This window comes from Nomascus leucogenys, chromosome 8 (genome assembly GCF_006542625.1).
Source record: "Nomascus leucogenys isolate Asia chromosome 8, Asia_NLE_v1, whole genome shotgun sequence".
NCBI lineage: Eukaryota > Metazoa > Chordata > Mammalia > Primates > Hylobatidae > Nomascus > Nomascus leucogenys.
In genome coordinates this window covers 31,221,473-31,238,290 of record NC_044388.1, presented here as the reverse complement: position 1 = coordinate 31,238,290, position 16,818 = coordinate 31,221,473, and the positions used below count along the sequence as shown (strand labels likewise).

Here is a 16,818-nt window from a genome sequence, read left to right as displayed (position 1 = left end):
CCTCTGCCCGGCCGCTCCGTCTGGGAGGTCTACCACGGAGGCCAGAAGCAATGTGGGGGCTGGACGTGGTGGCTCACGCCTGTGCTCCCAGCACTCTGGGGGGCGAGGCGGGTTGATCACTTCGGGCTAGGAGTTCGAGACCAGTCTGGCCAACTTGGCGAAACATGAAAAATACAACAGACAAACCAACCAACCAACTCAGTGACAACAAAACAGGTCTACCCCGGAGTCATACTCTAATTTTTTCTATTTTCCTCCCTTTCTGATACTTTATCCCACTTTCTTTTTCTTCCTCTTCCTTCTCCCTCTTCTTTGTCAAATAGAGGATTGAGTTATTATCACTGATCCATATAAAGTCCCTCTCTCATTTATTTTAACTCCCACCCCCCATTTCTATTCCCCGACTTCCCATGTGTAACCTTCCTAACATGTTTGATAACGCATCTTTTTGTTTGTATGTATTTTTAGAAAATGTTTTTTTGTGTGTGTGCAAAAAAAATTAATAAAAAAAAAAGAAAATTCCAACTCAAGACCATTTGAAAGCAGTAAAAGACAAATTTATGGTCTTAGACCTGCAATATGGGACTTTTTAAAATTTAACTCCAAGAAACAAGTAAATATTTGTACTACATCCCCATCTCAATATCAAGCAGCATAAAATCAACTTAGAAAAGGGAAAGTAATTTACTACTCAGACTCTAGTATTATCTGTAAAATTTTTACATGGCATTAGAGAAGGTTTTCACAGTACCATAAGTAGGTGTAATACCAAATGCCAAGTGCTATGGGAAATGTTTATTTCAATAAAATGGACCTCCATGTACCTAAAATGAAGGAATAATGTCTTCTATCTCCTTCGCATTCTTCACAGTGCTGGGAACTCAACAGTTACCTGTTGACTTGTGGCTGTGTCTCACCTTAGCTCTACCCCCTCCCCATAAAAATCAGAGATGTAGACTCAATCAGACAGGAGTTTTAAAAATAAAACTACCAATCTTTAAATCCTTTAAACTGACACTTTCATGTTCTACCTAGACTACTCAAATTAATTACAGAAAGTACCTACCTGGTTCCTTCCCACAGAACCCGATATATATAGAAAGACTAGGAGCTCGCAAGAGCTAAAACGTGAAAGCAACCAAAATGTCCATCAAAGGATGAATGAATAAACAAAAGGGATATATACACACAATGGTCTATTATTCAGCCTTAAAAAGGAAGGAAATCCTGTCACATACTACAACAGGGATGAACCCTGAAGACATTATGAAATAAGCCAGTCACAAAAAGACTGTATGATTCCACATGGAGGAGGAATCTAAAGCATTCAAATTTACAGAAACAGAAAGTAGAATGGTAGCTGCCAAGAGCTGAGGGGAGGGGAAGAAGGGAGTTGTTTAATGGGTATAGAGTTTCAGTTTTGCAAGACGAAAAAGTTCTGAGGATGTTTCACAATATGAATAGAGTTAACACTACTGAACAGTGTATTTGAAAATGGTTAAGATGGTAAAGTTAATGTTATACGTTTTCTATAATATGCATAAAAACATTGGGTAGCTAAAAATTTTCACTAAAAATTGGTTCTGTTGCTAGAAAAAAAAATAATGCTCACTTTATGTCAAGGGGAAAAAAGACAGAACAAGCAATGCCTTTGCTACTACCAATTCCTTTAACAAACATTTTTGCATGTTGCATGCCTTAATAAGAAATTTGGTCAGAACTATTTATTGCCCACAATAGCCTGTTTCTCTTGAATTAGAGCCTTCCCACTCTATTAGCCAAAAGGAAAGATTCCTCTTATCTTACCTACCCTTAAGAATCTTACCTTGTGGTAAGCAGGAAAAAACAGACACGCAGGGTAACACCAAAAAGGTACTATTTCTACTTTCATGCAGAGCAGACCTACAATGAGCCTGCAATGGTAGGTTTGAAAAGTAACACTGTCCCAGATCTAACCATGTTCCTCTGGATCTTCAGAAAATTTTTAAAATTTTGCCCCCAATCCCTTTTACCTACTCTGATTTCTCTCTTAATACAAGCTACTGAAGAACTTAAGTTTCCTTCTGATTAAAGTATAAAATAAGCAACTGGTTCAAAATCCAATATATCTCTCTAATGTTTTTACCCATGAGGGACAGTTTTTAATAAAGGGAAAAAAAAAAGATGGGAACACGCTAAATCTGTCAAGTCCGGTATTTTAGAGATGATTAATCCCTCCCATATTATCTCAGGAAAAAGTAATAAGAGGACTAGTAAGAAAAAATACCCTCCTAAATAGTCTAAACACCATTATTACCATACAAACATCCTTGATTCTTCCAAATTTGGAGTCCAGTAGAGAAGTTTCAGTAAGTGTGTAAACATAGGCATAACTCAAGATTAGAGCAGAAGTTCTTAAACCAGATCACCGGTCCACAGACCCTGTGAACTGGAAAAAGATCATTCGAAGATTCTAGAAGAGAAAACTCCATCTGGTATTTGAACATACAGGGAGGATTTAACCAATAGAAACTAAAAGCTACAAGAGTGTAACTCCCGGCAATGTGGTATATAGAAGTATTCAACGACTTGCCAAGGATTCCACATATGCCAAGAGCAAAGATCTAGATGATATTGTAATCAACTACCACCAAAATTAACTAAAAACATTCATATTCATTTTTAAAAATTAGCTGAGTTTCTTTATTACATTCAGTGTTTAAACCTGGACAGAAAACTGTTAAAGTCTACAAACTTTGGCATTCAAGAGTAGAAAACAGCCACAAAAATACTAAAAATATTAAGCAATAGTTGATACTACATCCTTAGAATGGGAAATTTAACTATTTAAAATAGAATTATGTTGTTCACTTCAGGATTTTCAGAAAAACATTGTTCCCTCTCTCTCTTCCCTTCAGTAGTTAAGTTGGGAAATAAAGAGAGTTAGCAAGCCAATTTTATGCCTTCTTTCCTAGAACAGACAACACATCACCAAACTGCTACATGTTGGGCTCGAAATAAAACACAATGTCAAGGTCACCAACTCACTTCTAATGACGAGGGAGGCAACCTAGGAATGGCACTAAATTAGGCTGTGAGAATTTCAGTGTTCCTGATAGTTGGACCTGAGCAGACATTGTGGGGAAAACTGTAAAAAATTATTTTATTCTGGCAAATATGTTACTAGTATTTAATCTCTGTAAGGGAGAGGTAAGTTTAAAAATAGATACTTTAACGTCCTGAAGGTATTCTTCCTTCACCAACATCACCAGCTGAAAGAGCTTAAGGCAGATCTAATTTGGTATCTAAAAGAACAGGGAGGGAGGAGACTGAAACAATTTCAACTCACAGAAACTACTTTCATAGGCAATTTTTTGACATTCATCCACAAAAGCAGTACACTATTCTGATCACTTACCTTGTGGTTCATGAGACTTGTAAAGCATTAAAATAAAATGAAATCTATGAACAGACGAAACCAACAAATGTCAAATTTTCTGAATGATAGGATCCCCTTAACTCTTAAAATCTTAACCACCGAAGACCTTTTAAACTTTAAAATATTTCTTCATTGTAAAATAGTAATAAACCTCACACATTAACAAAAATGTTATGAAAAATGACTACACCCCCCCCAGCAACAAAATTAATGACATTGCTTTAAATTGCTGCAAATCTCTTTAATATCTGGCCTAACAGAATGAAGATTCTCTTAATTGCTTCTGTATTCAATGTACTGTACCACAATATATTCTGTCGGTTACATATATGAAGAAAATACAGCCTCACTCAGATATGTAGTTAGAAAGGGAGGAATATTTTAATAGGTTTTTCAGGTAGTTATGGATATACCTTTGATACTACACCAAAATTCCGCAGTGGTAGATTCTTAAAGGTTTGTGGAATCTCAAAACATATCGGTAGTCTGTCACATTAAAATTCAATGCTCTAGCATGCACTTTTACTGATGTATGACTGTTTAACATCACATGCATCGGTCACTCGTAAAAGACTGATTCACTGAGTTATGCAGATCTTCCAAATGTTGACACATTACATAGTATCAAAAAATCACATTCATTAATATGACTACTGATTTTATTTGAAAAAATATTTTAAGTATTGGGAAGCTGTCAAGCTCACAATGGCAGAGACGTGTTTTCCAAAATTCTAATTTTTGCTTGAAAGCTCAAATTTCATCATGGGCAACAAACACTGTCCACTGAATAACAGTTTCACTGTTCTTTTGAGAAAATGTCCACCAAATATCCAAGTCTGAATAACTATAGTTTATCAGTTATTTCAAATAAAAGTGATGTTCCATGAAAACTGCAGTTGAAACTCAAAACAGCTGTACCAGTACTGTTCCTCCAGAAAACCACTGTACTTTGCTCCCTTGCAGAAGTACTCTAAGTATACCTTCCATTCTCTCATGCAGAACGTTTAATAGACATGTGTTCAAGTAGAAATTTAATAAAATTAAGTTTTCACTGCTTCAAGGACATTCTTAAAACTGATGGTTTTTTAAACTGCTAGTACACAGTGATGAAGATTACCTCTACAGGTACCCTTTTGTGCCACTGTCTTGATCTCATGCTAAGATGGCTTCTGCAGCACTGCTGCAAAGTCAGTGTATTGAAAAAGGTAAGTATCACCTGAGTACTACTGTGAAAATAGTTTTGACTTCACAGACATTTTGAATGAGTTCAGGGGTTGCCAGACGACATTTAGAGAACCGCTGGACTAAATGATATCAATTTTGATGGCAGCTACGGACTCCGACCAGAGAAATGCACATATGTACAATCACACACAATTTCACACACATCATCAGAGGGTTCACTTTGTGAACCTTATACCCCATCTATATATAGCACATCTCAGCTAACGAATGCCATCAGCAGACCAGCCTGGGCAACATGGTGAGACCTGTCTCTACAAAAAAAATTTTAAAAAACTAGCCGGGCGTGGTGGCCTGTGCCTGTAGTCCCAGCTACTCAGGAGGATCGCTTGAGCCTGGGAGGTTGAGGCTGCAGTGAGCCGTGATTACGCCATTGCACTCCAGCCAGGGTGACAGAGCGAGACCCTGTCTCAAAAAAAAAAAAAAAAAAAAAAAAGAAAAGAAAAAAAAGAATGGCATTAGCAGAAAATTCAACAAATATCCAAATTATATTTAATTACTTCAAAATAAAAATTATCTACTAGGCATTACAAATAAACCTTGTTATAAACAAGAGTTGCAGTTCAACATCAAACACCTTCACCTGAACTAAAAGGAGATTAAGTTTTGAAATAAAATTATATTAGAAAAAGTAAAAGGTCTGAGGTAAGAATCCCAGCTTCACCACCTGCTCAAGATTATATAGTTAAAATTAACTTTCCCACCAGTATCTACTTGTTTCACAGGGTTTTTGTGAAGAACAGTAAATAGATGTAAAGCACCTAAAACAATGCCTGGTACATAGTTAAGCACTCAAAAAATGTAGGTACTCAAGATGGCCACGCCATGCCTTCCTTACAATGACTATATAGCAGTTTATTTATAGAAAATCTAATTTGCACCCAGGCTTTTTTCTTTTCTTTTTTGAGATGGAGTCTTGCTCTGTTGCCCAGGCTGGAGTGCAGTGGCACGATCTCGGCTCACCGCAACCTCCCAGGTTCAAGCAATTCTTCTGCCTCAGCCTGAGTAGCTGGGACTACAGGCGCGCCACCACACCCGGCTAATTTTTGTATTTTTAGTAGAGACAGGGTTTCACCATATTGGCCAGGCTGGTCTCAAACTCCTGACCTCGTGATCTGCCTGCATCCGTCTCCTAAAGTGCTGGGATTACAGGCGTGAGCCACCGCGCCCCGCCAGCTTTTACTTTTCTGTCTGCTGAGGAAGCACCTTATGGATACTTGGTTACTTAATTATAATTTCCATCATCACCTTAAAGGGCAACAAGATTATGGTTGAGGATATTAGCTAAAATTTTTTAGCTATTTCCAATCCTTCAGTTTTCCTATTTAACAGCATTAAGAAACTTACCTTTCTTCCTACAATCAACTTTAAAATAAACTAGGCAAACATTTATATGCAAATATGTAACACATTGTAACCTCTTTACTGATTTAATACATTTGTGCTTCAACCTCTCATCATTCTGCTTATTCCACAATTTTCAAGAACCTGATTTTAATATTTTGTTCACTACTATAGAGTACTAAGAAACATCTAAGGCTAATTTTTGTTTTATTTTAATAACAAGACAAAACATCAGCAATATCTTTTCAATGGCCATTATCTCTCATAATTTTTTGTCAAATGAATGTGAAAAAACTTAGTATTTTAAAATAAAGCAAGACAACTATTTGATGCTAAACAGATGCTATCATTCATGGTATTTAATGGGTAAATTTACACTACTACTTTAAGTGACTGTACTGAGTGAGGTCTACTAGACTTCAGTAGTAATGCTGCTGTTTTTTTTTTTGTTGTTGTTGTTGTTTTTTGAGACGGAGTCATGCTCTGTCGCCCAGGCTGGAGTGCAGTGGCGCAGTCTCAGCTCACTGCAAACTCCGCCTCCCAGGTTCACAACATTCTCCTGCCTCAGCCTCTCCGAGTAGCTGGGACTACAGGCGCCCGCCACCACGCCCGGCTAATTTTTTGTATTTTTAGTAGAGACGGGGTTTCACTGTGGTCTCGATCTCCTGACCTCGTGATCCACCCGCCTCGGCCTCCCAAAGTGCTGGGATTACAAGCATGAGCCACTGCGCCCGGCAATGCTGGTGTTAAGAAAAAGAAGTGTCACATGTCATATAAGGTAAGGATATTAAATAAGACCTTTACCATAGGTCACTAGGTTTCGGAATACAGCTAATGTGCCACTATTTTTAAATCCACAAAACAACAGGGTTCTACTATTTTTTTCTACTAACTTACCTTACTGCCTAAATCTAACATGCATACTACTCTAAGAAACACAGAAGACGGCCTGGGCAACATAGCAAGACCTTGTCTCTATCAAAAAAAAAAAAAAAAAAAAAAAAGAGATGCAGAAGAGAAATGATTTTAAATTCTGTTTATATTATAGCATTACACATATGGAATGGACTAAAAGCATTAAATTGTATGAGATATCATAATATGGACTGTTTCTCAAATTTTTACTTATGTCTTTATTTGGGGCATATTTTAGCCTCTACCATTTAAAAAATACTTTTCAAGACCCAGTCCACAAGGCTAAACCCTACCAAAAGTAAACAGAAAGCAAAGAGTTGAAAAAACACAATGCACTTGGATCCAAGTTTCATAAAATCAGACTTTATAAGATAATATCCTAAAATAATTTCCTGTGAAAGTTTAAGACTATCAAATATGGAGATGAGGTTCATTATTAAATATTTAATAACATCTGATATTTTAAGATTACTAAACAATGAAAATCTACATTAAAATAATTAAAATAACTATCTTGAATGGTTAAGTTGTTCCTTTTTTTTTTTTGAAACAGAGTCTTACTCTGTTGTCCAGGCTGGAGACCAGTGGCACAATCACAGCCTAACTGTAGCGGACCTCTCAGGCTCAAGTCTCAGCCTCCTGAGTAGCTGGGACTACAGTTGCACACCGCCATGCCCTGCTAATATTTTTAATTTTTGTAGAGACAAGGTCTCACGATGTTGTCCAGGCTGGTCTCAAACTCCTGGATTCAAGAGATCCTCTCGCCTGGCCTCCCAAAGTGCTAGGATTACAGGTGTGAGCCACTGCACCTGGCCTGTTCCATTATTTTGACCAAATATTACACACTTCAGATTATCCACATGTATTTGAATTTTTAATAATTTATTTCCACAAGTAAAATTTAAACACATTATCAAAATTGTTAGAAAAAATTTCTTACTGTTTGACTTTAAGAAATGAACTTGGCTTTCTATTTTGTTAAATTCAGATTTTAAAAACAAGTATTACATTATTAAACAACAAAAGGATGGGAAAGGGTCAAGTGATAGAACCATAAATGGGGCAACACTGGCCGTTGACAATGCCGGGTGACAGGAGTTGATTATACTATTCCACATACTTTCTGTAATGTTCCAGATTGATTACGTTTTTTAAAAAACCAAATAGTCAAATTAACAAACAAGCAATTACTGTATTACCTTCAGGATGAAATAAACACTGCAGAGCACTACTGGTTCAGTAGAAAACATGTGCATGGTCATAACTTAAGCACTGACGTCCAATTTAATCATAGTGTGTGATGTAACATCGGGACACAATGGGGACAGAAATGGGGGTGATAATGTGAATAGCTTAGTTATCATCTACTAGAGGAGCAAGTCAGCTGGAAATACTAAAATTGACAAGATACAGAAATACCATTTTATTCCCAAAAAGGAAATGACCCACCAAGGAATCCAGCAGAAGAGTTGAACAACTGCTCTTAGGAGATGGACTAGGGATTAAGGAGTGGGGAGGTAGGGGACTGCCATTTTTCATCCTAAACCCTTCAGTACAGTATTAGATTTCTAAAAACTTCTTATTGTAAAATGTAACAGATAAAGAAAACCAAAAATTGAAACAAAAATGTCCAGGTTAGTCTTTACAAACATCTGTACAACCACCATCCCAGTCAAGATAGCCCCCAAGGGCCTCCCCAGCCCTTCCCAATCACAACTCCCTTCCAACAGCTTAAAGGTAGCCACTATACTGACTTTTATAGTACTTTTTACAGTATGTTTTTTTTCCTTTTACTTCATAGCTTTTCTTCATAGTTTTACCAGCTTCATATGTGTCTCTAAACCTCTAGCTTAATTTTGAATGTATTTTGTAATTTATTAGTGGAATCAAAGAGTATGTATAAAACACACATACATGCTATTTGCTTCACTTTGAGAAATTTTTAGAAGGCTTTAAAGACAAATCCTCAATTTACTCATACTCCAAAGACTCTTCCTTCAAAGTAACAATAATATGAAGGTTCAAGTAATAATATCTAAATCCTCATAAGGCTCTTTTCTGCTGGGTACTGTTCTGTTTTATGTGTATAAACTCATTTAATCATCAAAACAACACTGTAAGACAGGTTTTATTGTTATCCTCATTGTATAGAGGGGAGCTAGGCACAAAGAGATGATCACACAACTGATAAATGACTGAGCAAGATTCAAACCATGTAGCCTAGCACCTGAGTCTGTGCTCTTACCTACTGTCTCATGACAGAAAGTTTTCAATAAAAGAAAAATTAAAAATGTAAAATATATTACTAGCAATAATTTATTTTTTATTTAAGGCCTCTAGAGAGTACGGTATCTCAAACAATTTAGCTTACCAGTAGTATTAATTACCAGTAGTAATAATTTTGTGGCCGGTGGCTCACACCTGTAATCTCAGCACTTTGGGAGGCCGAGGCAGGTGGATCACTTGAGGTCAGGAGTTCAAAACAAGCCTGGCCAACATGGCAAAGCCATCTCTAATAAAAATATAAAAATGAGTCGGACATGGCAGCGTACGCCTGTAGTCCCAGCTTCTCAAGAGTCTGAGGCAGGAGAATCACTTGAACCCGGGAGGCTGAGGATGCAGTGAGTCGAGATGGCGCCACTGCACTCCAGCCAAACAGACTGAGACTCTGTCTCACAAAAAAAAAAAAAAAAAAAAGAATTTGGGCTGTTTTTAGATGCCTTTGGAAATTAACAAGATTGAAGTACAAGGAAGAGCAGAAATCACCTTATCCACTCTTGTTATTCCATTGCTAAACACACAGGAACCCAGGGGAGTACTTATCCCCAGTGACATACACTGGTTTGTGCTGGAGCTAGGGTAAAAACCCAAGGTCTCCTGATTTCTTTGCATTATATGGTTGTATATCATCAATCTGGTTATAAAAAGCCTACCAATGGATTCTGCAGAAAGCATTTTAAATTTTTTATTTTAAAAAGCCTACCAAGTAAATAAATCCATGACTGCTAGAAGTACATCTCAATCATCCTGCCTTTTACCATTTCTCTTCCCCTTTCAAAACCTAAGAACAATAACATTTATGTTCCTTCATTCAAACAAATATTCAACTACTGTGTGCCAGGCACTGTTCTAAACAGAGCAGCTTCATGCCTGCATAAGGTACGAAGATAAATCAGTCCTGCACTAAACTCTGTAGTATGTAACAGCAGAGATGTGGGGTACTATATGATATCTACGTAACAAAGTGCTATAAAGGAATATTTTAAAAATAGGTATTTCCAAAAGAGGAAATTAGCAAAAAGGTTAAAGGCATGACTTGAGGGATAAGCAGGATCCTGGTAAGAGAACTGTGGCACGACTGTCAGGCATTCCAAGGTGGAAGCAGCAAAAACAAAGACCCTAAAGTGAGAGAGCATAGAACGCCTTTTAAGAATAGTATCTGTTTACCTGGGTCATTAGCCATAGCAGCAAATAAACTGAGAGAAGGAGAGGCCATATTGGGCAAAGGTCATACATTCTAGACCCAGATGTTTGAACTTAATTCCTAATCCAGTGGATACAGTGATCCACTGTAGACTTATGAGGAAAACGACAAAACTGGGACTGCATTTAAGATTAACTTTGAAGCAAAACACAGGACGAAGAAGCAGGGAATAATTTAGGAACTTACTGCAATCCGGATGAGGGAGAGTGCAAACCTGAATAGAGGTGAAAGCAGGTATGCAAAGAAGATTAAGGCATTACAGAGTAAAAATGGTATGCCCTGGCAGCTGACTGCATGTAGACGGGAGAAAGGCAGGCAATATGGAGACAATCAAAATGTATCATTAACAGAAAACAGGCAAGTAAAAGTTGAGCTACATGTAACCTGTTTAAGAGATCAGTCTAAAGGTAGGGGGGTGGGGAATGTGTTAATAATCTTACTTTACTTCAGAAAAGCAAATCTCCCCTTAGTCAAACAAACAAGACTATAATATACAAACTCTAGTATGCAGAAATACCCAAATTAAAGCAGCGTCATTTGAAAATTGGATTATTTTTATACTTAATACATTTGTATAGCAATACCTATTAGAACAAGTCATATTTTTACTAAGATATGTTATTTTACTAAAATGTATATACCAAGTACCAGCATTTTAGGATGCTAAGAATATGCTTACGTTAAAATATTTAACAACCTCTAAAGAAAATTATTTAATGAATCAGTAGAAAAATGCAGCTACTAAGTATCAGCAAAGGGGAACTATAACTGATTTATCTCCTAACTTCACGTCACTAGGTTCTTGAAAACTTTGATTTGTTTTCTGCTCAGCATCTTTTGTTATAGTATTGATAAAAAATGGTTCTGTTATAAGTTGCTTTCTTTGCTTAAAGTCACAGAACCTATTGACATTACATTATTGACAGAACCTATACATTAAGGGAGGACTTGATGTATATCACAAGTTATTTGGTTCAGGTAGGTAAATGATGTTCAGTTTGAACTATCAATTTCTTCTGATTAAATAAAAGCCATGTGATCTTTCTGTGTAATGTTTAACAAACAAACTATGAGCTCCTTGTGGGCAGAGTTTATGTTCCAGACACCAAGTACCCTCAGTGCTCAGCATTTAGGGGAACTTTCCTAAGGGAATAAATGGAATTCAACCAAAGAATATTTTCCAAGTATACAGCACTTTCATAACTTGGTGAGTATTACACAACTGCACAGAACTAATGATCCAATACTGGAGTGTCTACTATTCAACAGGTAATGTAGTTAAAACATGAGTAATACACAACTCCTCCCTTGAAGTTAGGACTTACTTCTCTGAACAAGTCAAACACCACTGACTTCATCAGAAAACCTTGATTTACACTATGTGCATGACCATCAGTCAGTCTCTTTTGTTTCTGGTTTCTCATCTAAGAAACAGATGAGGATCCAACAGAAAAGGAACGTGAGAGAGCTCTGCAAAATATGACAAGTATAACCTACGCCAGTTGGCTTCCCATAGGATTCACCACACTCTAAAACAGACAATTAAGAATGACACCGACACAAGCAAATAAAAGCGCTCGGCTACCACCCACCACCTGAAAAAAAATCTCCAAAACAAACAGTACCCTACAGACAGGTCAGAAATATGAGGACAACACAATCTAGGGAAAAAAGGCTTATGAATTTTCACCAAATTTTTAAAACTCACAAGTACATGTTTAAATTTATCTGAGTTTTGTTGGGAAAATTCGTACTGTAATTCAAGACACACAATACCATTAAAACTCAAACTTCAACATTTCTGAGGAATGAAACAATGCACCAACTTTGTGGGAAATGCCTCCGCTGCCTAAGACCATCTCAAATGAACGCAAAACCTTGAAGTTTCAAAACTTAAACTTCTGAAACACGTTAGAAAACAAATTTAGGGAGAAAATTAGACGTAAGTACTTCAATTGATCAAACAGTTTCTACCTGCACAAGAATATACGATTCCTAAAAGACAAGCGATATATGCATAGCATTGTTACTGTCTTATCCACCTAAATACCAGAAAGACAACAAAATGAATAATCTGAGCTATCATCTCTTCACAGAATATGCCAAGCAGTATCACACTCCCAAAGTGGACAAATTCAAAAGTAGTTAAAATATCTTCCCATAAAAATCAAAGATGCTGTTAAGAATGTTTCTGAGCCAAACGTTGATGGCACCTATTTCAATTTACTTATCTAAAAACAATGTACGAATATAAAAATGCATCACCATTTATTTGTATGTGGAATTTACATAACAAAGAAACCCTTCTACGGACCTCAGAGCTTTCATGTGAGGATTTTGTATGTCTCATCATCTACCACTCCTTCCATGTAAATTCAGAGGAAAAAATAATAAAAACAAGGCATAAATAACAAATGAAATTTAAGGCTGTTTTTCAGAAAGGTATCTTTTAAAACTGTTCTTACATTTCTTGGACAATAAACACAAAACCATCTTGAATTTATAGCAGTCTTGGCTTCAAGGAAAACCCTCAGTAGGAAATATTTCTGAAAAATTATATATCCAAATTTTGCATTATTAAATGCTTTCTTACCTTCTGCTACATCATCATCTACTGCTCCTTTCACCTGAGAAAAACACCACTGAATATCATTCCCTCCTCCAGCTCCTGGAAAAAGAAAACATACCAATTAAAACCGAGTTCTGCTTATGTTGACTCTCGTAAACACAGAGATGGTATCCATGGTTGGCATGATACTAACAGCCTAGTTCTGCCCACACATACAACTACCACCAAGAGCACCAGTTTGGAAAGAGGTTAGTCCCCAATACTTGGTATTGTATTAAAAAGAAAAAAAACAAAGATTCCAGGTATGAAATATTTAAAGGCACATGTTTTGTGGTCATTAAACATCTGTTCACAAACTTCCTCTCAAATACAGTAAAAGCCTTACATTCACGCAAGACCTACCAGAAAAAAGTAAATACCAAGAGTTAAAGAGTTTTCTTTTTAAGTGTACAAAAATCCTGCAGAAGAGTTAATAAGGTTAAACTACCATGAAACATAGAACGAAGAGAAAACTTCGGGAACATTACTGCCTGGGTAAGGAGTAATGATTCATATGAACCCTATCACCAAAGTGCACACACATCAAACACTACACCCAGTTCTTTGCATTCATTACCAGCAAATCACTGGCTCCAGACAGAGAGGAAAAGAAACTGAAATGAATGCTGCTAAAGAGACTGTCAAAGGAAGCTTGTTCTGCCTCCCTTCACCTCATCCCTCGACTCCAAAGGACCTGGCAAAGAATTCATTTTGCTAATATGTCATCTCGTGCAAAACAATTTTAATCTCATTTCATTTTTCAACAAGGCCAACAAGCAACTTGTTTACAGCAAACCGTAAGTCAATCCGACATGTTAACTTTTTCAAAAGGTTTAATTATCTTAATAATGAATACAGCACGGAAAACTGGTCTCATCTCGGAATGTTTCTATTTCACGTGCAAGTACTGAGATCGAAATGGTGAAAATGTCCTGGGGCTCTAGGGAGAAACTGAATCTAAATCTGGAACTGATTCTACTACATGAAGGAAAAGATTTAGCAATACCAACATGTACAAAAAGAATTCTCAAAGCAATTACATTACTTCTCTCTCCCCCATCACCCCTATTCCTTGCTAAATTTATTTCCAAACTGGTTTTCTCTCTACATCCTTTCCCCTCCCCTTCAAAGCTTCTACCTAAATCTCTCTCCTCCTTGCTATTTATATCTCTGAACTCCGCAACTATTTTAACTAACTCTACCAAACCCTTTTGGGAAAAGGACATCTGCAAAAAAGCTAACATGCTAAACGGAAAGTTTAAATTATTTTCATGCAACTTGCTGTACATGAAAGGCCTTGCACTCTTCGGCAGTAAGAGGGAAGAAACGGAAACGAAATGGTTCGAAACAAAAAATTGGGGCTTCCAGTCTCAAAAAGAATGGCATCCACATTGGGGAAAAAATACACATATGCCCCCACTGTATTTTAACTTGTAAAGCGCTCTTCCTTCTCGGTGCAAAATAAATGTGTATATAAACCCAAGAAGGCTTGCAGCAAGGGGAAAAATAGAAATTAAATGAAGACCTGCAGGAAAAAAAAATAAAGGCGGGGGGCGAAGTGGGGAGGTGGGAGAGGATCCACCGGGCTCCCGAGCCGGAGGGACAAATCTGCACGCGCCCCCACCCCGCCCCACCCACGGCTCACCCCAAGCTCGCCGGCACACCCCACCCCCACCCCCGCCACGGCGCCAGCCCCGTTCTCCAAGCCCAGTGACTCTCACCGTGACCACTTGCCACCCGGGAGCCCTCCCCGCCCCCACCCCACCCCTCTGGACCCTACTCCCTCAAACCCGAGGGGCGCCCTGTGGCTCCGCGCAAGGCGCGGGCGGTCGCTAGGGGGTGATGGAGGGAGGAAGAAGGAAGCGGTGCCTTGTCAGGGGGCGAGGGGGATTTCTCCTTTACCTGCCATGTTTCACTGCAAATGGTGACCCTGCTGGGTTCCTCGGGGTCTCCGCTTCCTGAACTCACCCCCCTCACCTGGGGATGGGGGGGTAGAGAGGGCGGATGGCGGCGGATGGCACCTGCGGGGGGAGGGGACGGGGGCCGGGGGAAAAGGAAGGAGGGGCGGGCAGACCAGCCGGCAGGATGCTAGATTTCACTCTGGGGCTTCCCCGCTCGTGCTCTTTCTCCGGCAGCGGCGGCGGCGGCTACGACAGCGACGGCGGCGGCGGCAGCGGCAGGGGCAGGCGACTCTACTTTCAAAATGGCGCCGGCTGGCCTGGCCAGTGACGTCACCAGGGGGGCGGAGCCGCCGGGCTGGGGCGGGGGGCGGAGGGGGAGGGGCGGGGGAGCGGCCGGGCGTGCTCTTGGCCACGCCCCCTTCCTGCTGCGCCTGTGCCCCGCCCTCCACATCCCGGCCGGCAGGGCCTGCGCCGCGCCAGCGCCTCGCCATGGCATCCCCTCTGCCCGCACCGCCTGCGCCAGGCCGCGGCTGTGTACACCTAGCAGTGTCCCAGCCTCGCGCACTAGCGCTGGGGCTCTGGGGCGGGCTCAGCAGTCCAGTTTACGTGCTTGCCTGCAGGGATTCGTGGGGTCCTATGTCTTTTAGGAATACCCGGGCCGGGCACGGTGGCTCATGCCTGTAATCCCAGCACTTTGGGAGGCTGAGGCGGGCGGATCACAAGGTCAGGAGTTCGAGACCAGCCTGGCCAACATGGTGAAACCCCGTCTCTACTTAAAAAAATACAAAAATTAGCCAGGCGTGGTGGTGTGCGCCTGTAATCCCAGCTACTTCGGAGGCTGAGGTGTGAGAATTGCTTGAACCCAGGAGGCGGAGGTTGCAGTGAGCCGAGATAGCGCCACTGCACTCCAGCCTGGGCAACAGAGCAAGACTGCGTCTCAAAAAAAAAAAAAAAAAAAATACCTGTACTGCTTCTCAGGAAATTCTCACTTTGGGTTAGCCCTGAGACCACAAAGAAAGGGACAGCAGTGCAGACTTACTGCTCAGCCGGGGTGAAAGTTCACGGGTTTCAGAGGGACATGATTGGGCTGGTTCTATCTGGGTGAATTAAATTACCTTCTCATGGGCCCCAGGATCCAATGCGGGAGTCCTGGGCACTGCGGACACTAAGAGTGGTTTCTAAGAGAAACCTGAGTTTGTGATGAGAAGGGTATGGCCCAAGAAGTGGCCTGGCGTCTCTCCAGCTAAACGTGTTGGACTGCGTGCTTAAGAGCTGGGCTCAGGGCCGGGCGCGGTGGCTCACGCCTGTAGTCCCAGCACTTTGGGAAGCCGTGGTGGAAGGATCGCTTGAGGCCAGGAGTTCTGAGTTCAGCCTGGAGAACATAAGGAGACCCATCTCTACAAAAAAGAATTTTTTTTTTTTTTAATTAGCCAAGTATGATGGCGTGCCTATAGTCCGAGCTACTAGAAGGCTGCAGTAGGCGGACTGCTTGAGCCCAGTAGGTCAAGGCTGCAGTGAGCTGTGTGATCGCATCACTGCACTCCATCCTGGGAGACAGAATGCGATCCTGTCAAAACAAAAACAAAAACACAAAAAGTGCTGGGCTCTGAAGCCAGGCTGCCTAATGTGATTCCAAGGCTCAGGAGATGAAGATGACAGTCCTACCTGATAGGATTGTTGGGGAGATGAAATATGAGCACATGATAAATGTTAGCTGCCGTTATTATTAGATTTGTATTGAATGCATCGTCAATAAGGTTAAGAGGTAGAAGGAAAAAAATGAACAGGAAATGCCAGTCATCAGCTATGAGGGGATGTTCACTTCTGTTGAAAGATGCTCTAATGATGCAGTTGCTATATACAGCACACTTTACATATCTCATTCCATCTCCACAATACTCCTAGG

The 16,818-nt window shown here is 39.8% G+C and overlaps 1 protein-coding gene across 3 annotated transcripts in view; it reads right to left on the bottom strand.

Moving 5' to 3' along the window:
- The window catches only part of PPP2R2A (protein phosphatase 2 regulatory subunit Balpha), an 83,982-nt gene extending 68,735 nt beyond the window's left edge, over window positions 1–15,247 (bottom strand). The window contains exons 1-2 of one of the 3 annotated variants that reach the window (XM_030816996.1): window positions 14,914–15,247; window positions 12,997–13,071 (exon numbers count right to left, since the gene is read on the bottom strand). In XM_030816996.1, coding sequence (XP_030672856.1) covers window positions 12,997–13,071; window positions 14,914–14,920 — 82 coding nt within the window. In that variant the 5' untranslated portion in view covers window positions 14,921–15,247. Of the gene's footprint in view, window positions 1–12,996; window positions 13,072–13,459; window positions 14,257–14,913 lie in introns of those variants that run through there. The other 2 variants (XM_030816997.1, XM_030816995.1) reach the window with 2 other exon arrangements.
- Between the last annotated feature and the right edge of the window lie 1,571 nt (window positions 15,248–16,818).